At 63.0% G+C, this 26,871-nt stretch overlaps 2 protein-coding genes across 5 annotated transcripts; both read left to right on the top strand.

Annotated features, from left to right (window-relative positions):
- The first annotated feature begins 745 nt into the window (after positions 1-745).
- EPN3 (epsin 3) lies at positions 746-10,140 on the top strand. 4 transcript variants are annotated; one of them, XM_075770791.1, is made up of 11 exons: positions 746-959; positions 3,001-3,064; positions 3,612-4,255; positions 4,667-4,785; positions 6,407-6,490; positions 6,778-6,885; positions 6,995-7,079; positions 7,318-7,626; positions 8,507-8,617; positions 8,964-9,185; positions 9,305-10,140. In XM_075770791.1, exons 3-11 carry the CDS (start codon positions 3,685-3,687, stop codon positions 9,622-9,624), a joined length of 1,929 nt encoding a protein of 642 aa, XP_075626906.1. In that variant the 5' UTR covers positions 746-959; positions 3,001-3,064; positions 3,612-3,684; the 3' UTR covers positions 9,625-10,140. The 4 variants fall into 4 exon arrangements, with proteins under 4 accessions (XP_075626906.1, XP_075626908.1, XP_075626910.1 ...); XM_075770794.1 differs by lacking the exon at positions 746-959 and adding an exon at positions 1,878-2,392; XM_075770793.1 differs by lacking the exon at positions 3,001-3,064.
- Positions 10,141-10,434: 294 nt separating this feature from the next.
- SPATA20 (spermatogenesis associated 20) lies at positions 10,435-21,697 on the top strand. Its single transcript, XM_075770790.1, has 16 exons — positions 10,435-10,545; positions 11,673-11,810; positions 12,074-12,138; positions 12,515-12,669; positions 12,913-13,056; positions 13,328-13,529; positions 13,628-13,758; positions 13,839-13,943; positions 14,453-14,527; positions 14,736-14,948; positions 15,101-15,293; positions 16,084-16,252; positions 16,681-16,889; positions 17,004-17,203; positions 17,327-17,407; positions 21,424-21,697. The coding sequence occupies exons 1-16, from the start codon at positions 10,514-10,516 to the stop codon at positions 21,592-21,594; spliced, it is 2,283 nt and encodes a 760-aa protein (XP_075626905.1). The 5' UTR covers positions 10,435-10,513; the 3' UTR covers positions 21,595-21,697.
- The last annotated feature ends 5,174 nt before the right edge of the window (positions 21,698-26,871 follow it).

Here is a 26,871-nt window from a genome sequence, read left to right as displayed (position 1 = left end):
CTGCCACCCAAGGCAGGACCTTCAGAGCTGGGGCCTGGGGCAAGATGAATCTCAGCTCCACGCTTTGCACGGTGGGACCATCGGCAGGCCGGCACGTTCCTGCTCCAGAATGTCTCGGTGCACAGGAGATGCTTTCCATTATGGAAAATGCAAGTGATATTAAAAAGATTATATATATCCATAATACTTGAAGGCCTGACAGTGATTAAAATGGAAGGCAGAGGCCGGGAGAGAGGGGGTGGTATTGAAAGGATCGAGAGACATGACTTATTTTGTCATGTCATCTGATGCCTCCTTCTCTCCCCCAGCCAGGCTCTGGGAGCTGTTCAGAGGAGGGGAAGAATCTGCTCCAAATTTAGATCCCGGCAAAAAAAAAAAAATTTAAAAAAAAATTAACACACCCAAATTGCAACCGTGGCCTTGGGTGCCAGAGAGGGAGCTGCATTACTGGGGGTGGGGTGGAGTGGGGAGGGTCGGCATCCCTCGGAGCTGCTTCCGAGCCCGAGGATGCTGATTTCTGTCTAAAAATAATGGGGGAAGGAAAAAAAATAATAAATAAAGCAAAGCATGCAGCAGCAGCAAGCAGCGCCTGGCTGCCTGCCAGCGAGGGGCAGTGACTGAGCATTTGCAGCATCCCCGCCTCCCGCATGGGCAGGGGCTCGGCGCCGCATCCCCCGCGGCCGGTACCGCACCGCACCGCGCTGCACCGCACCGCACCGCACCGGGGGGGCCGGGGGGGGGGGGGGGCAGCTGAGCGCCTCTGCCGGTGCCCGGGCGGGAGCCGGGCCGGGGCTCGGGCGGCCCCGAAGGGGTTAAGCCGGGACCTGCCGCCGGGACCTGCCCAGCCAGCCCGGCAACTCGGCGGCGCGCAGCAGACAGCGGGCGGGCTGCGGCCGCCTCCAGCCCGCTCGCACCGGCACCGGCACCGGCACGGCGGGGCCGCGCTCCGCTCCGCGCAGGTAAGCGGGACTGCGCGCCCCTCGGCAGCCGGGCTGCGGGGGGAGGAGGAGGAGGAAGAGGAAGAGGAAGAGGAAAGGGGGGGGTGGAGGAGGAGGAGAAGGAGGAGGAAGGTTCTGGACGCCGGAGCACCGCGGGCCGGGGGATGCCGGGCCCCGGCAGGCAGCTCGGTGGCGCGGTGCCTCTCGGGCCGGGCTCGGAGCGCCGGGGCCCCGCGGAAGGTGCGGTGCGGCCCCCCGGGAGCCGGCGGCGGGGCCGAGGGCTCTGCCGGGAGCGTTTCCCTGCCGCTCCCTCCATGTCGGGCGCTGTTTCTCCCAGCCCCGCACCTGATTAGGGATGGAGCGAGGCTTTAATCCCCCCCCCCCCGCCTTCCTCCTCCTCCTCCTCCTCTCGTCTGGCCCCTCTGCCCTCTCCTCCTTCCCCCCATCCCCTCCTGCTCCCCTCCATGTTATTCCTCCTCGCCCCCTCCCACCCCCCCGCTTTGCCTCCGCAGTCCACTGCGCCGGGCCGCGGGGCGATGGGGACCTGTCCCCGCACCCGTCCGTCCTTCTCCCACCTGGCAGCCTCTTGCTCAAGGTCACTGCAGTAATTCCATATGAGCTGCCGGGTGCTGCTGCTGCCTTATCTCCCGCACAGCTTCTGTTTCACTCCCTTTATATTCCGGGGAGGGGGGGGGAATATTGTGTTCGATAAACCCCGCTGCTTTTAGCACCGCTGGCAGCGCTCCAGCCAGGGCCACGCTCCTCTCACCCCTGCCCCAGCCCCTGCTTCCCATCTCTTCCCACGCAGACTTTCCAGGCCATCTCGTGGTGGGCAAAGTCCAGCTGGGATCAGGTCTCCGGCTGGGACGAGCGGTGCTGGAGCCCGTCACGCTCGACCTGGGGTTTGTCCTGCCAGGGGACCTGTTGGAGGCAGGAGGGACTGTACCGGTGTTTGCCGGGCCGGTGGCACCTTTGGAAAACGCGACTTTATCTCCTGCCTGGAGATAGCAGAGCGCAGAGCCGAGTCCTGGAGGACTTTGCTGCGTGGCTGCCCTTGTCCCGAAGGCGTTTCCACACCAGGCGGGCAACGGTGCAGCCATCCACACCACGGGCTCTCCTGCCGGGATCCAAAGGCCACGGTGACGGGCTGCATTGCGAAAGGGAGTCGATACGGGGAAGCGTCTCAGGAGAAACTTTGGCTGCCCGCAAGCGTGGCGGTGCCAGGCTCCTCTCTGACTCACGGGGGACGTCGCCGGCAGAGCCGTGGGGCTCCCGGCTGCTGGCCCATAGGAGCAAGAGGTGCCGGACCGGTCGCACGGGTTGCACGGGAGCGTGGCAGGTGCCGTGCGTGGCTCGTGGGCACGTCGGCACGGCTCCGGCCCAGCTCCAGCGGGAGGGACTGGTGTCCCGAGCCGGGAGGGGGCTGGACGCGGCGTGGGGCTGCGGACCAGAAGGTACTGGGACCCGAGGTGGGTGGTGGGGTGGACACCGGTAATCGCTATCCGCAGGCACGGCTGTGCGGGGGGAGATATCCCTCTGCCCGCAGGCCTTATCTAACATTGCCAGTGAGTTTTGTTGCAGCGGCAGTGGGAGCTCTGGGAGCAGCCCGGCTCCCCAGCCCTGCGGTTCAGCCCTGCTGAGGGCAAGGCAGCTCCAGGCAGCCTCTGCCCCCGGCTTTGCTTAGCCCTCTGATAAAACAAGGGTAAACGGTGTCTTCCCTCCATGCAGGGAGAAGGTGAGGATTAGGGCTAGCTTGGAGTAGGGGACAGAGTGGTGATGGGCTCACGTAAAGATGGGTCCAGACTGACCCGCGTGATTTTGCATCCCCGTCGGGCGCAGTGTGTCCCAAGGATGGGCGCTGCCTGCTGGGGAGGTACCGGGGCAGCTCCGGTCCGCGCCAGCCCCTGCCGCCCCGGGTCCGGGCACAGAGAAGGCTCAGGCAGCTCAGGGGTTTTCGAAGAGGGGGGGCGGTTGTGTTATCCATCCCGCTCGCTGACCTGGCGCTGCAGGATAGCATCCTGAATTCGCAACCCCGCATCAGCACGCGCTTCTGTACCCGCAGCCTCTTGCAGAAGCAAAATTATCGAGTTTGCTGGGAAAACCCACCCGAGTGGCTGCCAGCGCTGGTAAGTGGTGGCGGGCTCTGAGTCATGGCAGGGTTTTGGTTTTGCACGACGCGTCCTCGATGGCACTGAGAGCCTTGGGGCAATGGCTGGGGCGAGCGGGGCTGTGTGCAGCCACCGATAGTGCATCTGGGGGTACAGGGGAGCCCTTGGCTGGTGTGAGGGCTGGGGGGCCTGAAACAAGCTTTGCCAGGATGGTGAGGCTGAGGCAGCCGGCATCTGGAGGAGGGAGCTACCATTTTCAGGTGGTTACTTTTAGAAGCAGAAGTGTAGGGTAAAATCTCCTCCAAATGTTGCTGAATCTGGAGCCAAATCTCTTGGCGGCTCTGTGGTGCTGGGTATCAGCTTGCTATGAGATTTTTTTTTTCCCCTTGAACATCCTGCGTGTCTTTGGGTTGGCGAGCGGTGGCAGCCCGGCAGGGTGCACCTGATGCCCTGATGATGGGCGCTTCTACCTTGAGAAGTGTCCCAGGTGCCAGCCAGGGGCTCTGGGGTTGGGTCTTGGTGGCTGCGGCGATGCTGAGGTCTCTGTCCCTGTTCCCTGCTGCAGGCACCGGTGAGGCTGTGACCGTGAGCGCTCATCCCTTCTCCTGCCGCCGGCGGGTCTCCAGCACCCCACAGCCATGACGACCTCGGCGCTGCGCCGGCAGGTGAAAAACATCGTGCACAACTACTCGGAGGCAGAGATCAAGGTGCGGGAGGCCACCTCCAATGATCCCTGGGGACCCCCCAGCTCCCTGATGTCGGAGATCGCCGACCTCACCTTCAACACGGTGGCCTTCGCCGAGGTCATGGGCATGATCTGGCGGCGGCTGAATGACAGCGGCAAGAACTGGCGTCACGTCTATAAAGCCCTCACGCTCCTGGACTACCTCATCAAAACCGGCTCTGAGAAGGTGACCCACCAGTGCCGGGAGAACCTCTACACCATCCAGACACTGAAGGACTTCCAGTACGTGGACCGTGACGGCAAGGACCAGGGCATCAACATCCGGGAGAAGGTGAAGCAGGTGATGGCGCTGCTGAAGGATGAAGAGCGGCTGAAGCAGGAGCGGGCGCACGCGCTGCAGACCAAGGAGCGCATGGCCCTCGAGGGCATGGGCAGCGGCAGCCACCAGGTCACCTACGGCCGCCGCACGTCACCCTACGGCGAAGACTACGGCCGGGCGCGGGGCTCGCCCTCCTCCTTTAACTGTGAGTGCTGCCAGCGGGGTCTGGGGGCTCGCTCGTGGGGCTCGCTGCTCGCTTGGGCTCACCGTGGGGTGGAGGTGGGCATTGCACTCAGCTTGCACCTGCCTGGTGCCTGTCGCTCCCCTCCACCTTTTGGGGGGATGGCAGTGAAGCCCGACTCTATCCTGTGCCATGGGCAGAGGTTTGGCTGGGCCAGTGGTGAACCCCAACAACGGTGGCAGCTGGCGGTGCCCTGAGCCTGCCCCACGGCTGCTTCGTGGTGGGGAGCTCTAGTCAGGGGCTACATCCCTTGGGGAAGGCACGCTGCGGAGCTGCGGGCATTGGGATGGAGGCCAAGGGGAGGCTGCTGACGTGCTCCCCAAAATACCCCCATCCTAATGTTGCTCCTTTCACTTTTCCTCTTTCATCTCCCAGCATCATCCTCATCCCCACGGTTCGCCTCTGACTTGGAGCAAGCGAGGCCCCAGACGACGGGCGAGGAGGAGCTGCAGCTGCAGCTTGCGCTGGCCATGAGTCGGGAGGAGGCGGAGAAGGTAGGGTGGCTCTGCCTGCCCCGGGGCGCGCGCGGCCCGGCATCTCCCTGCACCGTGCCTTGTCTGTGGACATGGTGGGTCATTTCTCTGGGAGGAGAGAGAATTTTGGGGGCTGCCCGAGGCTGGTGCATGCACCTGCAACCGCACCGGGCTGCTCACGCTGTGCCCAGCATCCAAAGTCGCCAGCAGGCAGATAGAGGCACGGCCTGTCCCTGCTCCCCATCCTCGTACAGCACCAGCCTGAGACACATCCAGCCTCCCAGGCTCCAGGGTGAACTTGGGGGGGGTGTGTGTCTTCTGGATTCACCACGACCCCCCCTGAACCTGGCTGCCCTTTTCTGCCGAGGCCTTCTGGACTAAGCTCCTTCATTTCTCTTGCCTTCTCGCAGAGGTTTTGGGAGGCGACACCTCGCCCCCGGCACTGTGGTTTGCCTGGAGGGTGGGGGGCCAGCAGCATCCCCGGGCTGGGGACTCGGTGGGGCCGGGTGCTCCCTCCCACCGGCTGGTCCTTTCAAACCGGGCTAGAAGCAGTGCTGGAAAACAGCGCCAGGAGGAGCCGAGCAGGGATGCAGGCAGCCAGCTAGCTGCTGTCCCCAACCGCGAAACCTCCCCCAGGGCTGTCCCCTCTCCTATCTGCTGGCCACGGCCCCTTTTCCACCGAGGGTGGCTTATTTGCGCACCGGCTGAGATTGCCTCCGGCTGGCACGGCCTGTGCGGAGCACGCGGGTACAGCCGGGTACACAAAGTCAGAGGGACGTGGTGACCGAAGGGCTGCGTGCGTGGGCTGGAGGGCATCCCCCCGGGGCTGGCACCGAGCACCGTGAACTCAGCCCTGCCGGGGCAGGGGATGTGCTTCAGGGACAGCGCTTGCTGCTGCCCATCTCCCTGCCTGGTGGAAGCTCTTTGGAGATGGAGCAGAGCGTATATCCCTATTTCTGTCCTGGAATTGGAGTATTTATAGTTTCCACACGCTGCTGCAATGAGTGCTGCAGGAACACACTCTTGAAAGCGTTGCCTGTTGGAGTCCATCTGGGCTGTGCACACATGTGCACAGTCGCACACGCTAGTACAGGCGTGTACACACCCCCACGCCCACTGGGGTCCCCGTTCCCAGCCCCGGCTGGGCCCATGCTGCTGGATGAGCGTCACAGGGTGGCGAGCAGGGCTGTCGTGGCAGTACGGGGACAGCTTCTCCCCAAAATCTGCCTCAGGTCTGGGTGCTTCTCCCCCAGCAGAGCTGGGCCAGGCGGGATTCCCGAACCAAGGCCAGTCAGTGTCACAAACACTTGGGCAAGGGAACACCTAATCGATCTCTTCTCCTCCACCGACTGCATCAGAGTCCCTGAAAACCTCCTGGGGGAGCTGCTGGCTGGGTCATCCCAGCCTAGATGCAGCGGCCAGTGATGGGGTAGGGGAAGGAGCTGGGACAGTGGCTGCAGTGGAGAGCGGGAGCCGGTTCGAGAGTGTAGGGGCACCGGGCTGGGGGTCCGCAGGCAAAGCTGGCTGGATGGGCACAGACGTGCTGTGCAGGCAGGAGAGGTGGTGGCAAGGACGGGGACCTCTGAGCAGCCCCGTGAGCTGAGGGCAAGCTGAAATGTCACCCAATTTCCTCTGTTGGCAGAAGCCACTTCCTCCAATTTCCAGTACAGACGAAGAAAGGCAATTGCAGCTAGCGCTTGCACTGAGCAAAGAGGAGCACGAGAAGGTACCTGTGCCCCGCAGCCCCGGGTGCTCCTCTCTCCTTGCACTTGGGCTTCTCTCTGGGGCGCTGGAGCCCGAAATGCCGCCTCGCTCCAGCACCTGCTTTGCTTTCGCCACTCCGGGCTGTCTGCTGACCATTCTCCCAGTGGGCTCGGCCCCAGAGGAGCCATCTGCTCGGATGCTGGGACTTTTCGGGCATGCGGTGGCAGCTCCTGTGCTGGGTCTGTCCCCTGGAGAAGGTGCTGGCTGCAGGGCTGCTGAGCTCACGGGCCCCGTCCCTTGTCCCCACAGGAGGTGAGGGCTTGGCAAGGGGAGAACTCCCTGCTGCAGAGATCCATGGAGGAGACTGCCCAGAGCAAGGAGGAAGAGGAGGAAGAAGATAAGATGAAGAAAAGCCAGGTACGGCCCTGGGGGTCTGGATGCCCACACAGCCAGCCTTGGGCTCCGGGGCAATCCTGCACGTCTGCCCTGGGCTTCCCTCACCTCTTTATTCCCTTTCTGTTTGCAGTCCTCTATCCTGGAGCTGGCAGATATATTCGGGCCGGCGCCAGCCCCCTCCAGCCACACGTCTGCCGACCCGTGGGATATGCCAGGTGAGGGCAACTCGCAGGCTGCCAAAGCTTGGCACAGTGGCAGAAACCTCTCCCATGCCTCTGTCCCTCCCCAGTTCCCAGGAGCTCAACTGTAAGGACTTCTTGCTTCTCGCTTCATCCGTTGCAGGCTCAGGCAGCGCTACTCGAAGCTCTGGTCCCCTGGGCACATCCCCACCGCTCAGCATCCCTCCATGCCCTGCACTGTTCCCCTCTTCCACAGCTTCCCTTCTTCTTTCAGATATGAAACCCAAAGTGGAGCCGGCAGCCTCTGCCTGGGCGGGTGCGCCTGACCCCTGGGTGCCTGTCCCAGCCGCCGGCGGGGAGCCCCTCTCCCAGGCGAGCGCCTTGTCCCAGCAAACCTCCTCTGGGCCCTGGGATTTCCCCCCCGGCACCACTGCAGCCTCGGACCCTTGGGGCAAGGCACCCTTGTCTTCTGGCTTCCCTCCTGCGGACCCCTGGGTGACGGCGTCCCCCCCCGCCCAGGTCTCTGGTTCTACGCCAGCTGCCGACCCGTGGGCTGCTGTGGCTGACCAACCTCCTAACCCTGGTAAGAGGCTCGATCGGCGTTTCGGCTTTGCTGGGGACTGCGGGCAGTGCTGGCCATCGCTGCCCTCCTGCGAGTGGGCATCCCGGGTGCCCCCCCCTTCCTCCCACAGCCAGCTCTGCAAACACCCCTCCCCGCTCTCCTGCCCTACAGCGGGACCTCTGCTCACCCCTCGGTGTCCTGAAGACTTCAAGGAACTTTTAGGCTTTATCTCTGTACATAATAGGCTGCTTTAATTAACATGTCACAGTTAACAGAGCCCTCCTGTGGGAGTGGATAACAGCTGCCACACTGTTCCAGCAGTGGGGCGATGGTGTGTGTCCCCCGTGATACCTGTTGTGTGCTCCCCCCAAACTGGCCCTACGTGCTCTGCCGGGACGGGACGGTTGCTGCTCGCAGGTGCCGTGTTGCAGACAGGGAAGCAGTTGGAGGAGCAGTCTGTGTTTCAGAGCTCAGTGCCACTCTCGGTTCCTCCTTGGTGCTTCCTCCGGCCCCACAGAGGTCCTGCGTGTGCTGCCTTCAGCTTTGGTCCCTGGGGAGGAGAGCAGAATCCGGCCTGGGGGCCAGCAATGGCTGTTAGAGCATTCCCACAGACCTGTCCCCTCTGCCTGTCCCCACTGGGGCTGGGAAAGGACCTGCCTGCTGCGGGGGGATGGCTGCGGGTAGCGTGGGGGCTGCCTGGGTTGGCGTCACCCCCCTGACGGTCTGGCTCATCTCAGCCCCCGGGCCAGTGCCTGTTCCCGACCCCCAGCCCCGCATCCCCTTGCCGCACGCCCTCCTCTCTGTCTCCTTGCAGGCAGCCACCCCTGCCTCTCCCCTGCCCATACATCTGCCTCTCACCTCCCCGCTTGCTCCCCTCCTCGAGTCTCACCTCTTCCCCCAGCTCCAGGGGGGGACGCTTTCGACCTGTTTGCAAAGCCGCCCGAGCCAGCCGAGCCGCCAGAGCAGGAGCCCTCGCAGCTGCCCTCCTCCGCCAAGTCCAACAGCCCCGTCGGTAAGAGCCGGGGGAGCAGGCGGGGGCCGATTCGGGCAGGTGGGGACGGTGACCTGTCCCTGCCCGTTTGCAGGGAGGCAGCTCCAGCTGCGTGCGGCTGCTCACTGGTGTGGCCAAAGCTTTTTCCCACCTGCAGCCGTGCATGCCGTGGGCTGGGGCTGCCCAGCAGCCCGCGGTGGCTCAGGGGGAGCTTGGGCACGCCATGCCGCAGCCTGAGCCACACCGCATCGAGCTTTGACCCGGGGCGAGATGTGCTGTTAGCCACCCTGGGCAGTGACGGGGGCACGCCGTCACCTTCGGTGTCTCCCAGCTGGCTCACGCGACTCGTCTCCCTCCCTCGCCCCAGAGCTGGACCCCTTCGGCGACCTGTTCCCCGGCACCAGGCAGGATGGGGCGAAGAGCTTTGACCTCACCAACCTGGCCGATTCCCTGCCCGAATCCGGCAAGGAGCGGAAGGACTGTAAAACCCCCGAGGCCTTCCTCGGCCCTGCCGCCTCCTCTCTGGTCAACCTGGACTCCCTGGTCGCACCTGCGCCGGCTTCCAAGACGCGCAACCCCTTTCTGTCGGGTAGGTGCCAGTACCGGCTGCCGGCCGGGGGCTCCACTGGCAGAGTGGTGTTTGGGGGAGGAGGAGGAGGGCTGGGGACAGCACGGCTGCCTTGACGTGTCCCATCCTCTCCTCTCTAGGTCTGAGCACGCCATCCCCCACCAACCCCTTCAGCCTCGCCGAACAGCCCAAGCCAACGCTCAACCAGATGCGGACCAGCTCACCGGTGCCCGGGCTGCCCGCGGGCCTCCCCGCCAACTCCATGACCTACAGCGCATCCCTGCCGCTGCCCCTCAGCAGCGTCCCCGCCGCCGCTGCCGCCCTCCCTGCCTCCGCCAGTGCCTTCCCCCAGGCCGGCGCCTTCCCCGAACTCCCCAGCAACTTGCCGCAGCCTTTACTGCCGCTGAGCGGCCCCCCGGCCCCGCCGTCTGCTCCGGGGGGGCTCAACCCTTTCCTCTGAATCCACTGGACGTGCAGACTCTCTCCCCTTCCCCGGCTGTTACAGACCCCCCTGGCCTTTCCTCCCGCCAAGACCTTGGGGGGGCTGGCGGTTCGCTAGCTGCAAGGGAGGGTGCCCCCCACACCAGCCCCCTCCCCGTGCCCACCGGCTGGGGGGCAGCCAGCATGAGCCCCCGTGCTTGACAAGCAAGAGGGGACCCCCCCTTCCCCTGCAAAGGGCAGAGCCGCTGCCGAGGGGGGTGCAGGGGCCACGGCGGGGCCCATCCCAAGGGCTGCGGTTTGGGGGCTCCGGTGCAGCGGGCTGGGCTGGTGCATGGGGTCTCGCTGCTGGATGGGTGCCCCGGGGTAGGGGGCTTTGCCCCAGTGCCTGCAGGGAGCTGGGGCAGCGTTGGGGCCGATGGGGGGGGTGGTTTGGGGTTCCCCCCCCCACCGTGCGCTCCCGTCCTGGGCAGGTGCGGGGGTCCCCGGCTGGTTCGCGCTCCCCTGGCTGTTACTTCCCACCCCCCGCCCCGCCGGCTGCCCCCCGCCTCGCCCGCCCGCCCCTCGTCCCCTGCCCGCTCGCTGCTCCCGCCTCGGCCCCTGCAGAAGGAGCTGCGGGCAGGGCCCCGCGGGGAACAGCCGCCTCCTCGCCCGCTGCTGGGCCCCGCGCCGCGGGGGGGGGGGGGAGCGCCGGTGCTTCGGTGCTGCTGGAGAGCGGCGGCTCCGGGCTGCCTGTGAGACAATAAAACGCTCTGACCGACCCGGTGTGCGGCTGCGGGGGCGGGCGGCGGGGGCGGGCAGGGCCCAGCGAGGAGGCCGGGCCTGGGGGGGGGGGGGGGGGGGGGCCGAGGGCGGGCCAGGCCTCGGGCCTGTGACGGGCAGCGGCGGCAGCTCCGCCCCGCCCCGCCGCCATGTTGGCAGCGCCCCTGCGCCGGGCCCGCAGGTACCGGGAGGGGCCGGGCGGGGGACGGCTGCGGGCCCGGGGGCGGGCGGCTGCGGGGTGGGGGGATCGGCAGCGGCGGGGAGCGATCGCTGCGCTACCTGGCAGCTCTTCTGCGTCACCGCTGCCTCCCCCTGCGCCGCTCGGAATCCTTCCTGCGCACCTCCCGTATCCCCTGTGTCCCCCGTGCACCTCCCGCATCCCCAAATACTCCGTGCGTCCTTGCAACGCCCTGTACCCCTCCTGCGTCCCGCCTAAATCCCCCCTGATCCCACCCGCATCCCTCCTAAATCCTCTTTGCATTCTTACACCCCTTCTGCATTCCCCGAAATCTTCCCTGCCTCCCTCTGCATCTCCCTGCATCCTCCCTGCACCCCTCCTGCATTCCCCTAAACCCTCCCTGCATCCCTATATCCCCTGCATGACTTTACATACTCCCTGCACACCCTTCCTCCACCCCCTTCGCACCCCCCCCCGCATCCCTACACCCCCTCTTGCATCATTGTGCCCCAGCCGTGCATCCCTGTGCCCCAGCCCTGCATCCCTGCACCCCCTCCTGCATCCCTGTGCCCCAGCCCTGCATCCCACCCGGCAGCAGGAGGATCTCTCTGGTCCCTCGCTCCCCTCACCACGAAGAGCCTGTGCCACCCTGCCCGCACCCTGCCCCCACACCTACCCGTGCACCCGCGGGAGGGGATTTTCCTCTGTGAGGACACACAGGTCACGTCCCACAGATGCTGCTCCTTTCCCCATGGCTGTCGGGTGACCGAGCCCCCAAAGGGTGCCGGTGGTGGGCTGGGGGAACCCTGGGGACGGCAGTCCCTGGGCCATGCCTGTGCTGAGCCAGAGGAGAACAACCTCGCCTGAGCCTCCAGCAAGTGGGGAGGACTTTGTAGGGTCCTGTGGGGGGGGGGGGGGGAATGGAGGTGGACTGAGCTCCGGTGGGGCTGAGAGCAGTTTCGCTGGCACAGGGAGCAAATAGCAGGGAGCAGCACCCCATCCCGGGGCCATGCTGGGCGCCCGCAGGAGCTGAGGTGAAGGTGGTGCTGGTGCGGGGCGTCAGGGCTCTCTCCAGGGGCTGTGCTTTGCTGTGGTGAGCAAGGAAACGATGAGCCTGTTTGGCATCACAGGTGCTTGTTTCTATCGGGGAGCGTGACCATGGCCACGGGGGGGACAACCGCCCCCCCCAGCGTCCCTCGTCACACCAACCGCCTGATCAATGAGAAGTCCCCGTACCTCTTGCAGCACGCTCACAACCCTGTGGATTGGTAAGAGCAACTGATGCCTTTCTCCCTCCTCCTCCTCTCCGTGCACCCATGGGGCTCCGCACTGCCATGGGAGCAACGGCAGGCGAAGCAGCCTGGCCTCCTGCGCAGGTCCCCGTGGGCTCGGGGTCCACGCTCCTGAGCCACCCGTGTCCCCGGCTGTCCTGACTGCTCTCCACCAGGCAGCAGCTTCTCAGGCAGCTTTAGAGGAGCCCAGGTCCCGCAGCGGTGACCCCTGAAGCTCCTCTCTTGTCTTCCCTCCACAGGTACCCTTGGGGTCAGGAAGCCTTTGATAAAGCGAAGAGAGAAAACAAGCTGATATTCCTGTCAGGTAACCAGAAACAAGACATATTTCATGTACCCACATGTTGTTCGGTAGATGACCAGATAAGCTGGGCTGTGTCCTAAGCTGGTGTTTGAGTAGCCATGTAGGTAAGGATGGACACTGAGCACCAATTCTCTGCTAGCAAGAGAGGGCCACGTCTTTTAATAGCTCCCTCTGAAGATGGGCTGCAACAAGGACCAGAGCCCTTGGCCAGATTTTAGGAGCAAGAGCTGGAGAGCCCAGGAGGCCCTGCAAGCCTCCGTGCTTGCAGGAGGTCTTTCTCCTCCATCTGTTCTCCAGCTGTTCCCCACCTCTGAGCCATCTCCCCATAACACATGTCCTGCTCCCTGCAAAGGGCTTTTCCTCCCTCGCTTGTTTTCAGTTGGCTACTCCACCTGCCACTGGTGCCATGTGATGGAGGAGGAGTCCTTCAAGAACAAGGAGATTGGGGAGATTATGAACAAGAACTTTGTGTGCATCAAAGTGGATCGTGAGGAGCGGCCGGATGTGGATAAAGTGTACATGACCTTCGTGCAGGTAAGGGGGACACAGGTAGGGCTTGGGAGGCTTTGACTGGCTCTCTCAAGATGAGGTTCACGGTCATGCTCCCCAGGCAAGAACAATCAGTATTTGGGGTTGTCTGCAGGGGGCCATGCGTGATCACAAGGGTGGAGAGAAGCACACGTCTGTCCTCAGGAGAGGCACTTGGATGTGCCGGAGGGGTACAGAGCAGAAGGTGCCTCTCGCGTGACCGTGGTGCTTCTGTGATTTGTCTTTCAGGCAACCAGCGGTGGAGGTGGCTGGCCGATGAGCGTGTGGCTGACTCCAGACCTCAAACCCTTTGTGGGGGGGACATACTTCCCTCCTGAAGATGGAGTTCATCGTGTTGGCTTTCGGACTGTGCTGCTTCGAATCGCAGAGCAGGTACGGAGCAGGAACGGCGTAGCAGGCAGCGCTCAACCAAAGGGGCCGCAGGGAAATTGGTCTGGGCTTGATGGGTGACTGAGTTAAGATAATAGACTCATGAGAAACAGTAGCCCAGAGAACGTGTCAGAGCTTTGGCTGGGTTAGAGATGGATTTGAACTGATCTGGGGAGGGGGACCAAGAACGGAAGGTGCAGTTTGGACAGGTGCAATGCAGGAAGCAGAGAGTGACAAAAAATGGCAGAACTGACGTTCTCACTCTGCATCTTAGTGGAAGGAGAACAAAGATGCCCTGTTGGAGAGCAGCCAGAAGATCCTGGAAACATTGCAACACATGTCTGAGATCTGTGTGCGGGGCCAGGAGTCACCCCCACCATCCAAAGAGGTGATGGCCACCTGTTTCCAGCAGCTCTCCAACTCCTATGACGAGGACTACGGCGGCTTTTCCAAATCCCCCAAGTTCCCCACCCCAGGTCAGTCTGGGCTCTGCTGCTGAGCCCTGCCCTGGGGCAGGCAGCACCCCGGGGGCAGAGCCCACCCCACAGCCTCCCGCTTTCTCCCTGTATTTCAGTGAATTTGAATTTCCTCTTCACGTACTGGGCCCTGCACCGAACAACTCCAGAAGGTGCCCGGGCGCTGCAGATGGCTCTGCATACCCTCAAGATGATGGCCCATGGGGGCATCCATGACCACATCGGCCAGGTAGGAGGGAACCCTTGGGGGTAAACCCCTGGCACGTCCAGGAGGCATGAGGTGGAGACGTGTCCGCTTGGGCTTTGCAGGGGTTTCACCGCTACTCCACCGACCAGCACTGGCACGTCCCTCACTTTGAGAAGATGTTGTATGACCAGGGGCAGCTGGCAGCTACGTATAGCAGAGCGTTTCAGGTACGGCCTTGGCATCTCTCTGCGGGGGGGTGGGGGGGCACTCACTTGGCACGCTGAGTGCTGGCTGGGGAGGGCTGGCTTGGTTTGGAGAACAGCTTCAAAGCCTGTTGCCCAAGATGGTGCCCGTCCCATGGGCATGGGGCGGTCCCGTACCCCCCTTCATTGACTAGTCTTCATCCAGAAACACTGCACGAATCCGTGACAGTGTAGCCCCAGGGTTTTGAGCGTAATGAGGGAGGGAACAGCCTTCTGGCTGGTCTTTGCAAGTCAGCAAACACATGCTGCTGCCTCTGACATTGGTGTAACTCTGGGGTTGCTCTCCAGTGCCCGGGGATTTCTGTCAGAGATCTTACTCTGAATCCGTCCCACATTTAAAATCCCTGGACTTTCAAATGTGTTTCCCCTCCTTTGCCAGCTTTTTAAATCTGAATCTCTTATTATATTGTGCTGTGTCTCTTGCCTTCCCCCTGTCCCTTGTAACATTGATGCCCACCCCATGCCTCCCGCAGATCTCTGGCGATGAATTCTTTTCTGATGTCACCCAAGACATTCTGCTCTACGTCTTGCGGGACCTGAGTGACCAGGTAGGTTGTTCCCTGAGCTGGGCCAAAGGGAGCTGCTTGCCCTGCCCTGGGATATGGCTCGGGGCTGCTTTTCCCTCCCTTCCTAGCTGAGCTCAGGCTGGGGCACTGCTGTGGCTCGCCGGCTGGACCGCCTGCCGAGCCGTGATGGGGAGCAGGCTGAAGGGGCTGTCCCAGTAGCTGGAGGGTCTCTCTGTTGCTTTTTTCCCAGGCTGGGGGTTTCTACAGCGCAGAAGATGCTGATTCCTACCCGACCGCTGCATCCCGAGAGAAGCGAGAAGGAGCTTTCCGTGTGTGGGCAGCTGAGGAAATCCGGGCTCTCCTTCCTGACCCTGTCGAGGGGGCCACAGAGGGGACGACCCTGGGAGATATCTTCATGCACCACTACGGAGTGAAGGAGGCTGGCAATGTGAGCCCCATGAAGGTGAGGGAGAGCAAAGACCTGCCTGGTACCGGGGCGGTCGCTGGGCGACCCGCACCCCTGGGCATGGGGGGATGGCAGAGCAGTCCCAAAGCACGCGGGGTCCAAGCCCTCCTCAGCCCGGTAGCATTTGTAGAACGGGGCTCTCCTTTCAGGACCCCCATCAAGAACTGAAGGGCAAGAACGTCCTTATTGTCCAGTGCTCCCCGGAGCTGACAGCGGCCCGGTTTGGGCTGGAGCCGGGGCGGCTCGGTGCCCTGCTGCGGGAGGGCCGGCGGAGGCTGTCTGCAGCCCGGGCACAGCGGCCACGGCCACACTTGGACACCAAGATGCTGGCGGCGTGGAACGGTGAGAGGCTGCTCAGCTCCGGGGGGTGCGTGCCTTGGCCAGACCCCTCCACGGCTGCCCGGGGCCAGCGCGTTTTTGGGGGTTTGTAGCAACCCTGCTGGGACTGGGCAGCCCCCGACGGAGGTGGTGGGTGGGCTGGGGTCCGGGGCTGTGGGAGCACCTGTGGGAAGCAGCCCCCCCACCTGCAAGCCGTGGGGCTGCCGAGGGTTGGGATATTGCTCTGGTTTTATTTTCCTCCCCTGTTGCCAGCAGAGAGCAGCAAAACTCTTCCCGTGGCTCAGCCCGGCTCCCCCAGTTGGGCTCTGGGGAAGGGGACCGAGTTGGGGATTCGGGACCCAGACGGGGCGCAGAGCCCACCTCCACCACTGCGTTAGCGGGGGGACCACGGCTCTGCGTCCGTCTGTCCGGGCGTCCTGCAGCAGGTAATAACTGCAGCGCCCCAGGCACTGCTCCCAGCAGTAAATGCCTGGGTAGCTGGGGCTGGAGCTGGTGTGGGCTGGAGTTACACCGTGTCCTGCAAACAGGAAGAGTCTCTTAAGCCCTGTTTCTGCCCGCAAGCGAAGGCTTAGGTCCTGCTGGCCTTGCAGAGCTGTGCCCTTCTCTTTGGTGACAGTAAGTGACTTCCTTAGTGGTTTGAATTGAGCAGAAGAGCTGATGACTGAGCCCTGACCTGCCTTGAGCATCAGGGAGGATGAGCTTCACGCTGAGCATCCTTTAAAGGAAAGACAGTGACACCCCCGCCAGTTTCTTGTGCCCCCCCGAGCCTGTCCCCATGTCTGTGCCTACGCAGGGCTGATGATCTCGGGCTTTGCCCAGGCTGGGGCGGCCCTGGCCCAGCACGAGTACGTGAGCCGGGCTGCGCAGGCGGCCGCCTTCCTACGGAGGCACCTTTTCGACCCTGCCAGTGGGAGGTTGCTGCGGAGCTGCTACCGGGGCAAAGACAGCACGGTGGAGCAGAGGTGAGCAGTGGTACGGAGAGGGTCTCCAGACCTACTGGCCACCCAGCGGGAGCTGCCCAGGCGCTCGTGGTCCACGTCCTCCTCCCCTCCAGCTGGGACTGAACTTGGAGGGAGGCTGTTTGCCTTGCGCAGAACTGCCTCCGGTGCAGTTTGGGATGGATTAGTGCCCCCCACCCAGTGAGGAGGAATTGAGGTCAAATCCTTTCCTGTTCCTCATCTCCCAAGCTGGCAGGAGCCTTCCCCTGCCCTCCCCTGCTGCACAGAAGCCCAGGGCTGACCCTGGTGACTTGGCACAGCCGCTGCTTATCTTGGATTGAGCTCTGAGGTGGCATCTCCTCAGAGTAGCGGAGACCAGTAGGTAGGGCTTTGCTGGGTTGGAGAACATTTCCCACCTGACCCTCATGCTGTTTCCCTGTCTGCCACCGCAGCGCCGTGCCCATCCAGGGCTTCCTGGAGGATTACGTCTTCGTCATCCAGGCTCTCTTTGACCTGTACGAAGCCTCACTGGAGCAGGGCTGGCTGGAGTGGGCCCTGCAGCTCCAGCACATGCAAGACAAGCTCTTCTGGGACCCCAAAGGCTTTGCGTATTTCTCCAGCGAGGCTGGCGATCCCTCTCTGCTCCTGCGCCTGAAGGCTGGTGAGTTTGGGGACCTGGCCGTGGTCTGCACGGGTCATGGTGTGGGGCAGCTGGAGGATCAAGCCATGGGGTGGCAAGGCATGGAGCTGATGGAAGAGCTGTTGTCACCCACAGACCAAGATGGAGCAGAGCCCACCGCCAACTCCGTCACTGTCACAAACCTGCTCCGAGCGGCTTCTTACTCCGGCCACATGGAATGGGTGGAAAAAGCTGGGCAGATCTTGGCCGCCTTCTCAGAGAGGCTGCAGAAGATCCCCATAACCCTGCCAGAGATGGCCCGGGCCACCGCTGTCTTCCATCACACCCTCAAACAGGTACGGGCTGGGGCTCACGTGTCCCCTACGGGACCTGCCGCAGGGAGGGGGCCTGGCGGTGGTGTGGGTGCAGTCACAGCTCTCTGCTTTCTCCCTCCCACCACCCACACTCTGCCCGGACAGGTCGTTATCTGCGGGGACCCCCAGGGAGAAGACACGAAGGAGATGCTGCGCTGCGTCCACTCCGTCTTCACCCCAAACAAGGTAGAGGTGCCAGCCCTGCCTGCCAGCCCTCCCCTGCCCCCTGCGCAGCCGCTGCCTGCCAGCTGCCGTCACGCTGCTGCCTGCATTGCTGGTGCCTTCATCCCTTCTCCCAGTGCAGCTGTAGCATCCATCCTCTTCCTCCTCTGTCCTGCCTCCCTTCTGGGTAGCATCCCGTCCTGTCCTTGTTTGTAAGCGCAGCCGGCGGGGCCATGGCTGAGCCCCTGCACCCCTCTCCCCGGCGCAGAGCGCTGGCAGCTCAGCCCAGGGAGCGGCTGCAGTGGCGGCTGCTGTCGCTGCCGGCTGTTTACACTGCTCTCAGCCTCAGCCCAGCGCTGATCTCCCAAGGGAAAACCTTTCATTCTGGTGCGGATGTGTCATACCTGGTGTGGATCCAGACAATGTCTGGGTCACCTTCTGCCTGGAGCCACCCTCGCATCCTCGGGGAGCGGCGAGGTGGTACATTGCTCCGGCTGTGGTGTGGGTGCCCCTGGCCGGGAGGGGCTGGCTTTTCCCAAAAGCTGTGACCCCAGCTGGGCTGTCACTGTGCGCTGGGGTTACCCCCTTGCTCGGCTCGTCTGCGTCCCTGCGCAGAGATGCGTCACTCGGTGCATCCCACGGAGGGGCCGTGCTGCCTTGGGGACGGAGCTGTTTGCTGCCTGCGGAGCTGGCAGGGAAGGGCAGCATGGCAGCTGGTGCCCGTCATGTTCCGTAAGCAGCGTCCCTGCCCTGGGGACGGACGGTTCATGCCTTGGCAAAGCTGTGGAGCTGAGGGAAGCAGGGCTGGGCTGCGGGAGAGGGGACTCAGCGTTTCAGCCTCTAGACTGGATTCATCCCCGCCTGTTGGGGTCCTGGTGCCAGGGACTGGCATGTTGAGCTGCAGCACGTGGGGAGCTGGCACTGGGGCCAAAAGCACCATTTTCCCTCTGTAACCCTAACGGGTGAGCTGGGGAGGGCTGAGCCATCAGCATGGGCTTCCCCGCTCTGTCCTTGCATTAGCTCAGCCCACGGAGGATTTCGTCCCTGACCCTCTGCCTACGTGCTCAGCGGTGTTTAACGCTGGTGTTGGAGGACAGTCACAACTGCCTGGGAGCACGGGTTGGGGACACAGCTCCTGGTCCTTCCTCCGCCATCTCCTGTCCAGCAGAGCCCTCAGCTGTGCCGGTCCCCGTGCTGTGTGCGAGGCTTCTGCTCTTCCTCTCTCCCTGCGAAGGATTACAGCGGGTGACCCACTTTGCAGGGACGGGAAGCGCCGCGGTGGCAGCAGGGAGCCCAGCACCGCTGCTAATAACCCGCTCCCTTTCCCTGGAGCTGGTTCAGCCATCGGTCCCCCGAGTCCGCAGGGGCTCCGGGGTGGACTCAGCCGGCAGCTCTGGGGTTTTGAGCAGAGCAAATAGCGCAGCCATCCCCTCCTCTCCTGTGCAGCTCGGTTCCCTCCTGCTAAGCTGTTCAGAAGCCTGGCTGGTGGGATGGTTGCTCCTCTGGGTAGCTCCATCTCCCCCCGGGTTGTTGCCTTCCTTGGAGCATGGAGGAAGAGGAGGGCTGGGTGCTCTGGGTGGGTATTTCCATGGGGTGCTCGGGAGCTGCCTGAGGACAGCAGCACCCACCCGGGCTGCGTGCAGGGGGGCTGTGCGTGCAGGGGTGCGCGGGGGGCTGCAGCTGGAGGCTGGCGGCAGGCAGGGGCAGGGGGCTGGGTGTACCTGCCCTTGTGTGCACCTCATGGTGGGATGGATCAGAAACCGGCCCGGTTGGCAGCCTGACTTTGTTTCCTGGAAGAAGGAACGTGGCAGGAGGATCTCTGCTGGTAGAGCTCTCTGCGCAGAGGAGTGCAGCCCCACGGGCGTGTGTGTCCGCTTCCCCGTGCGTGGGTGTGCAGGAGCGGTGGGAGCTGAGCTCCTCCTCGAGCCTCACAGCCCCGGGCGCCTCACGGAGCCGGAGCCGGGCAGCGCGCAGAGCCATGCTTGCCCTGAGCCGTCCTGCCGGGGCTTCCCCGGTGCCACGCTCCTGCCCTGCGGGCAGCCCCGTCTCTGGCAGTGGCGATGGCTCCTTGCCTTGCAGAGGTGATGGAGAGAGGGGAGGAGAATCCCACTGCTCCGGGGGTCACACTGAATTCAGGAGCAGCCCGCCACCTCCCAATAGCCATCCCTCCTTCTGTGCCGCATCACAGGGAGATGTGGATGCTCCTCTTCCCACCCGCCTTCGGTCCCCTCAGCTGCTCCCCAGCTCTCCTTCCCCACCCTGAGAAGCTGCCCAAGGTAGAGCAGCCCCGGATCACCCGCTCCAGGGATGCGGCAGCTTTGGGAATCGGCTTTGCCAAGGAGTTGGACAAACGTGACCGCCGTGTCCCCTGCCACCCCCACTCCCTTGGTGCCGGCAGGGCGCTGGGGGCTAGGCTCGTCTGCAGGAACACAATTAATTAGGTCGTTCCAGTAATTAATTCCTTACAAATCTCACATTGAAATCCTTGCTGTAACGAGATGCCAATGATAAAACGGCATTGAGGTCGCAGATTTAAATGGACCCTGTGCCCGGAGGAGCCCTTTGCCACAGGCAGCTGCTGCAGGGATGCGGGTGCTCCGGGGGCGATGCCAGCGGCTGCTCCCCTGTGGGTCCCGGTGCTGGGAGTGGAGGGGGTTGGATCCCTGCTCCAGGGCTGGATCCTGGCTCCTGGTATAGATCCCTGCCCTGTTAATGGTCTTTAGGGTAATTATGAAGGATCCCATTATCTCCTCAGCTGCAGAGCGCTAGCCTGCCGCTTGCCTTCATTCTGGCCCCGCAAGAGGACCTTAGGGAGCTTGTGAGAAAAATGAATAATGAATTTCAGATTGGACATGAATTGGTAATTAATCACTCCTGGAATTAATTCCAGACAAAGGCGAGGAGGGCGGGGGGAGCAGGAGGCAGGCAGGGAGACGTGCTGAGCCGGAGCTGGGTCAAGATAGGGGCTGAGCAGGAGATGTGGGGTGATGGGGGACAGGACGGGACTGCACCCCCCTGCCATTTTCCGGGGCAAGGGCTTGGGGACGTGGTGACCTCCCGGGGACGTGGGGTGAGGGCAGCCCCTGCCAGGCACGGGGGAGGCTGCGCGGGGGTCCCTGCTGGGTGTCAGGGCTGGGTTTGCTCCTGGCCCTGGGGCGGGCGGCAGAGGATGCTGCACACCAGGCGAGCGGTGCTGTGGTGGGAGCTGCGCGTGCCATCGCTCGGCAGCTGGCGGGGGCGGTGGGAGCCGGGAGTCAGCGTTTGGTGTCGGCTTCCCTTGGCGGCATGAGTAGTGCAAACATGTGGCGAGCGTGTCAGTGCTCAGCAGGTGCTGCAGCGGGCGCATGTGCGGGGCTGGGGCTGGGCGCAGGCGAGGGACGGCCGTGTGCTCCTGCAGCGGGATGCTGCTGCCACGGGCCTGGGAACGGTCTGTGCTTTGCTCACCCTTCGCATCCCTGTGGGCACCAGGCTTTCTGCCAGCTCCTGGCCTGTCCCCTGATTAGCCCGCAAGCCCTGAGGCTTTGACAAACATTTTCCCTTTCAGAAAAAGCTAATTATCATGGCAGCCCCATCATCGCCCCTGGCTGGTGCTGCTGTGTCAGCCCGGAGCGCCCCTGACCCACTGCTCACCGGTGTCTGAGTTTTCTGGGAAGCGTTTGGAGGGCAGGAGGAGCTGGGCTGCAAGGCTGGGACAGGACAGTGCTGCAGCTGGTGTCAGGATTAGGGCTGGCTGGGTGTCCCCAGGGAGCTGGCTGGCTCGGGCAGCCCCCCTCGGGCTTCATCCCCAGCTGCCGCATGTCTGGTGGGGAAATGGGAGGCAAAGCTGCTGGGGATGCTGTGGACCACGAGCTCCCTCCGATGCAGGTGCGATGGGGAGGTGGCCACCATGGGACCCTGGCAGAGGGCTGGCGTGGGTCCCCTGGGCTGCCTGTCCCCTCCTGTCTTCGGGCAGGCGCATGGGGGGACGCTGGTACGTCTGCGGGGAGGGACGGACCAGCTGGCTGGCGCTGGCCGTGCCCTCACGGCTCCTTCTCCGGCAGGTGCTGATGCTAGCAGATGGAGACAGCTCTGGGTTCCTCTACCGCCAGTTGCCTTTCCTTGCATCCCTGGAGAGGAAGGATGGGAAAGCCACCGCCTATGTCTGCAGCAACTTCGCCTGCTCCCTGCCCGTCACCTCGCCCCAGGAGCTGCGTGGGATGCTCTGCCCGTGAGCCTCTCGGCCCCTCTGCCCGCAGAAAGGCCAGGGGCAGGCAGACTGTCACGCCAGCCTGGGAACAAGCCTGGGACCCGTAATAAAGCCACCCTGGGCAGCAACTGCCTCCCAGAGAGTTCCTGGCGGCGCAATGGGGCTGTGCCCTTCCCTGCCCGCAGCGCATCGGGCTCTGCCTGCGCCGCTGCTCTGGCAGCATCTCTGCAGAACCGGCTCTGGTCCCCGGTGCTGGTTTCGGCATGGCCAGGAGAGACCCGCCGAGCAGCATCTCCTCCCCCTGCACACGCACTCGCTCCTCGCCTCTTCTTGCCGAGGAGAAGGAAAACAAATTAAATATAAATCCCAGCGTTAATGGAGAAGTCAGATGGGAAAACTATTAGGGTTCCTATAGCAACCCGGGGTAACATTGTCAAAAGCACCTGGATGACTTGGGAGTCAAGTGCTTTTGAAAGCGTTACTGGTTACAACAGCCGCGGTATTTTTCCATTACAGGGTAGATTGTAACATACATTAAGTTAATATATAGTGCATGCAAAAAACCTGCTGATTACCGCAACCGATGAAAACGTGCCACAAGACCCAGCCGAAGCATTTCCAAACAGCTCGAGAAAGGACTTGTCAAAGTCTCGCTTTCTTTGGAAAAGCCGTGGGGCTTGTGAGGCTGCCCCGCTTCCCCTGGGACCCGCAGCGGGGTGGGGAGCTTCCCCCGGGGCTGGAGGGAGCTGGGGACCCCGGGAACTGGGGGGGCCGGCGTGCCCCACGGCTGCCCTGGGATCCTGAGCATCCCCCGCCTGGCACCGCTCCGGCCGGGGATCCCCAGCGGGGATGGCGAGCAGGGAAACGGCCCGGCTGCGCCTCGGCTGGGGCCGCCAGCCCTCCCTGCTGGGCAGGAGCCGAGGGGCTGGGACCCCCGAGCCTGCAGGCAGCGGGGCTGGCAGGAGAGCGGCTGGCAGCAGCTCCATGCCGGGGAGGCCAGCCGGGAGGCAGGGATGGAGGGCTGGTGAGGTGGGAGGGCTGGGGCTGCCTTTTCAGGCTGGGTGCTGTGGGTGGGGGCTGCCGGCCAGGGTGCTCGGGGCTGCGGCTGCCCCAGCCTGGCCTCTGCCTTTGCTTGCAGAAAGTTTCAATAACAGCACAAGAAATAACCCCTAAAAACACCTTTCTGCCAGCATTTGGGTGGGGGGAGATGCTTGCTCTGAACTTTCCCGGCAAAGCCTAGGCTGGACCAAGGGTCTCGCCCATCCTCACTGGGGGCTCGGCCGCATCCTGCTCACACCAGCCATGGGGACGGCGCTGCTGGGTCTCAGCATCTCTGCACACTGAGCAGAGGGAGATAACCCACCCCGGCAGAAGCGAGATGCTGTCGCCAACCACACAAGCTCCCTTTGCTGCAGCATAAACTTTATTCTCCCTTTCCTCCTGCCTGTCCTGTCCCTCCTCCCCGTTTCCAAAGGGGCAAGTACCACGTTTTCAGCATCCCTCGGACACCCTGGGGCTCCCCCGGCACGGCAGCCCACGCCCCGGCCGGTGGGATACCGTCATCTGGCAGCAAAGCGGCACCAAGCCGCGCTGCCCGCCGGCTCTCCAGTGGGTTGTGCCAGGATTTGGGGTAACCGGCCAGGAGAAATGCCTTTGAAGTCAAAAAGGAATTTTGCACCTCATCTCGTGAATGCTTTCTATGCTTGTGGAAGAGGAGCGGTTTTACATTCTCTCCTCTCTTGGTTTAAAAAGCTGAAGTGTTTCTGGAAATCCAGCTGAAAATTGCTGGTTTGGCAGATGGCTGGCTGCTTTCCTCTGTTTTTTTGGTCTTTTTTTTTTTTTTTTTTTTTTTTTAAATTGGCATCTCTGCTGCGGGGATTGATTTGACACCCGTCCTCACGAGTGCTTGGAGCGGGTCGGTGCTGTATCCCTGCCAGGAGAGCATCCTCGGAGAGCGGGGCTGGCGCTGAGCACCCTGCAGGGAAGCCCGGACGTCTCGGGCCCCGGGGCCGGCCAGGTCCACGTGCGGCAGCCGGCCCCAAGTTGGCACGGTGCTGGGGGCAATGCACTGAGCTCATTTCGGTGCTCAGCAGCCCCCCGTGGCACAGGCACAGGGTGCCTTTCTCCTGCAACGTCTTGCTTGTCGACGCGTCTCTGTAAGCAGCCGCCGGGCAAAAATGTGCTGTGAACCTCTGTCAGGATGAATTGGGCTCACCTCTCAAAATAAAAAAACTGAAAAGGAAGAAAAGTTCTCTGCAATAAATAACTGATGTTGCGGCACCTCGGTCCTCCCGGTGCCTCCGCCTCGCTGCTCCCCGGGAGCTGGTGGCCCCATCCTGCGCAGCCCCGTGGGTCACGCTCTCTGCCTCGTCCCCGGAGCTGCCCGGCTGCTTCAGCCCTTCGGCGTTACGGCCTCGGCGAGGGGCGTTGCTGCCTGAGTTCGGGTGCAGCACCCACCCTGCTGGTCCCCTCAGAGTGCCCTGGCCGGGCTGGGTCTGGGGCACCCATGGGTGCTGCTCCTCGTTGGCAGGCGGTGCTGAAGGAGTGCCTGGCTATGGGAGCTGGCACGGCCATGGTGGTTAAACCCTCCTGGCGACGCTTCCTTCCTCATTACTGTCCTGTCATTAGCCCAGCGATTTCACTGCAGATGCTGTTGATTTGCTGCAAGGGTTGTTTTCTGGGGCGATCAACGGGAGACAGGGCTGGCAGGGTGCTGCCCAGCTGGCCCGGGCTCTCGGGGGAGTGATGGAGCGGGGTCTCGGTGCTGAAGGGTCCCGTGCCACTTCACGATATCCATTTTCCTGACCGCTCCCCGTGTTTCCTTTGGCAGGGGACGGGGGCGCTGCCAGGGACTCACCCCAGGGCAGCGCCGGACCCCCCCTTCCCCGGCGGCGGGGAGGCTCAGGGTGTCAGGAGGCAGCATCCCACGCTCCTCTCCAGCTGCAGAGTTGGCAAAAAACATCCCAAAATGCGTTAAATAACCCGTGCGCTGCTTTTTCCCCATGGTCACTTGGGTTTCTCATTGGGCAGCTCCGGGGGGTGCAGAGGGGGTTTCTCACCCTGCCCGGGGTTCTGGGTTTTTGCCCCAGCAGCTGTGGATGGGGAGAAACAGGTTTTCCCCTTCCTTTTTTTTTTTTTTTTTAATAATAACAATAATAATAATAATAAAAAACCTTTTCAACATTTTAATTTTGAACTCTTACATTGGGGTAACGGCGGTGCACCCCATCGCTCAGCCCACCAAGGCTCAGCCCCCCAGATCTTTGGGGGGTCCAGGGCACACACGGGGAGGCAGACAGCGCCAGCGGCCACCCTCGCTGCTCTAATGAGGCTTTCCCTCTAATTAATATTCCCCGGCAAAGCCGGCGCTGAGTCTGGGTCTCTCAGCTTTTATCTCCGTTGGCATTGATGTGACATCAATGGAAGACGGGGCTTTGAAAGCTGTTTGTTATTTGCGATGTTGCATCTGCAGGAGAGGGAGGATGGAGAGGGGCGTCCCCGAGCCCGGCCCCGGTGTCTGTCGCCCCCCCAAAACACACGCGGAGGGCTGCGTGTGCCCGTGCGGGTGCCATTTGGGCATCCTTGTTTCCAGCCCCTCTGAGAAGGTACGTTGGGCAAAACGATGAGGTTTCTGCACCCAGTTGCTTCCCGCGTGGGTGCCCGGGCGTGGGTGCCCAATTCACACCCCAGCACGAAACTAATTCACGCGTGAGCACCCAGTTAGGTCACGCCTGGGTGCCCCCTTGCTCCATGCTTGGGTGGCCAATTAACAAACACCTGAGCACCCAATTAGTTGACACCTGACCACCCAATCTGCTCATGCCTGAGTGGCCGATTAGCTCCTGCCTGAGGGTTATTTTGGGCATAAATGGGCAGGTTTGGGGAGCGGGGGGCTGTAGTGGTGCCCATGAGGGAGGAGGTTGGGAAGGGCCAGGTGCTGGTCGCAATGGCTCTGAAAGTGATGGAAAAGCCCCATTGCACCCCAAAACGTTGGAGGAGCCTGAGGCAGCCCCAGGGGACAGGCAGGGAGGGCAGAGGTGTGGGGCTGGAGTCCCGCTGGTGCGAGGAGTCCCTCCGCGCCCATCCTGCACCGTCCAGCCCCGTTCCTCCAATATTCGCCCAATGGGAACTTGCAGCCGGCTGGTGAGTCCCCCGAGCTGCGGCGTCCTCCCGGGGGTGTTTTGGGCAGCTCACTGGGTCCCCTTGCACCAGGAGGCGGGTGGGGGGCACGTTTGGGTCCTGGCTGTCCCCCTCCCAGGGGGTGGCTGCATCCCACTGGAGCATCCGCAGGCAGCCGGCTCCGCTCCCCCCTCCCCGCCCCAGCATTTGCTTTGTGCAGATGTTCACGCCATCCAGCTCCAGTAATTCCAATATTCCTGACAAGTGAATTTGCAGCTGAAGCTGGCCAACGCTTGCTCAAAACGTGCTTTTTTTTCTTTTTAAACCAACTTTCCGTGCGGATCGGTGCCAGAGACCCAGGGAGGGGGGCTCTGCGGGGGACTCCGTTTGCCTCGGCTGCTGCCTCAGTTTCCCCTCCTTCGAAAGCGTATCCTGGCTGTTCCTGTCCAAACCATCCGCCACTCCTGCGTGGCCCTGGAGCGTGTGCCCTGCTCGGCCTCTCCCAGAGACGCTGCGTGCTCTGGCTCTCTTTTGCCAGGCCAAGTTGGGGACCCCAAACGCTGCGTTTCAGGGAAGCAGGGGGGACCTCAGAGACAAGCTAATGGCTCTGTCCTCGCGAGTGGGTTGGTGCTGCGATGCCGCTGGGCGCAGTGAGCAGTTGGTGTGATGGGGAGGTGGGATGGGAACGCTGCCTGCCTCCCCTCCAGAGGCAGAAAACACAAACAGGATACAGCCCAGCTGTTGAACACCTATTTTTTTTACCGGGCAGAGAGGGGCAGACACGCTCCAGGGGCCGTGCAGGGGAATTCGCAGCCATCCCCAGGCTGGCTGCCATGGCCAAGAGCATGCGCCAAGGCATTTGGGGATGATCATCCCCACGCGACGCTCAGCCGCTCCAAACGGGCGCTGCGGCTGCGGACCGATGCTTTTAACCAGCTTTATCGCTTGGAGATCTTCCCCTCCCACCTGGCAGCACTGCAGCTATCTCATCCATTTCTCATGGGACTGTCAACCTCGGGCACCGCGGGGAAGGCAGGGAAGGATGGGAGGGGATGGCTGGAGGCCCTGCAGCGCCCGCGGCACAGCGGGAGGGCAGCGGGAGGCCATCCGCACTTATTAAGGGTTATGCAATAGACACTTGGCCATTACACGGCTATTAATCCTCCTTTAATATGGTTTTGGT

The sequence above is a fragment of the Balearica regulorum genome, chromosome 18 (assembly GCF_011004875.1).
Source record: "Balearica regulorum gibbericeps isolate bBalReg1 chromosome 18, bBalReg1.pri, whole genome shotgun sequence".
NCBI classification, from domain to species: domain Eukaryota; kingdom Metazoa; phylum Chordata; class Aves; order Gruiformes; family Gruidae; genus Balearica; species Balearica regulorum.
This window is presented reverse-complemented; position numbering and strand designations above follow the sequence as displayed.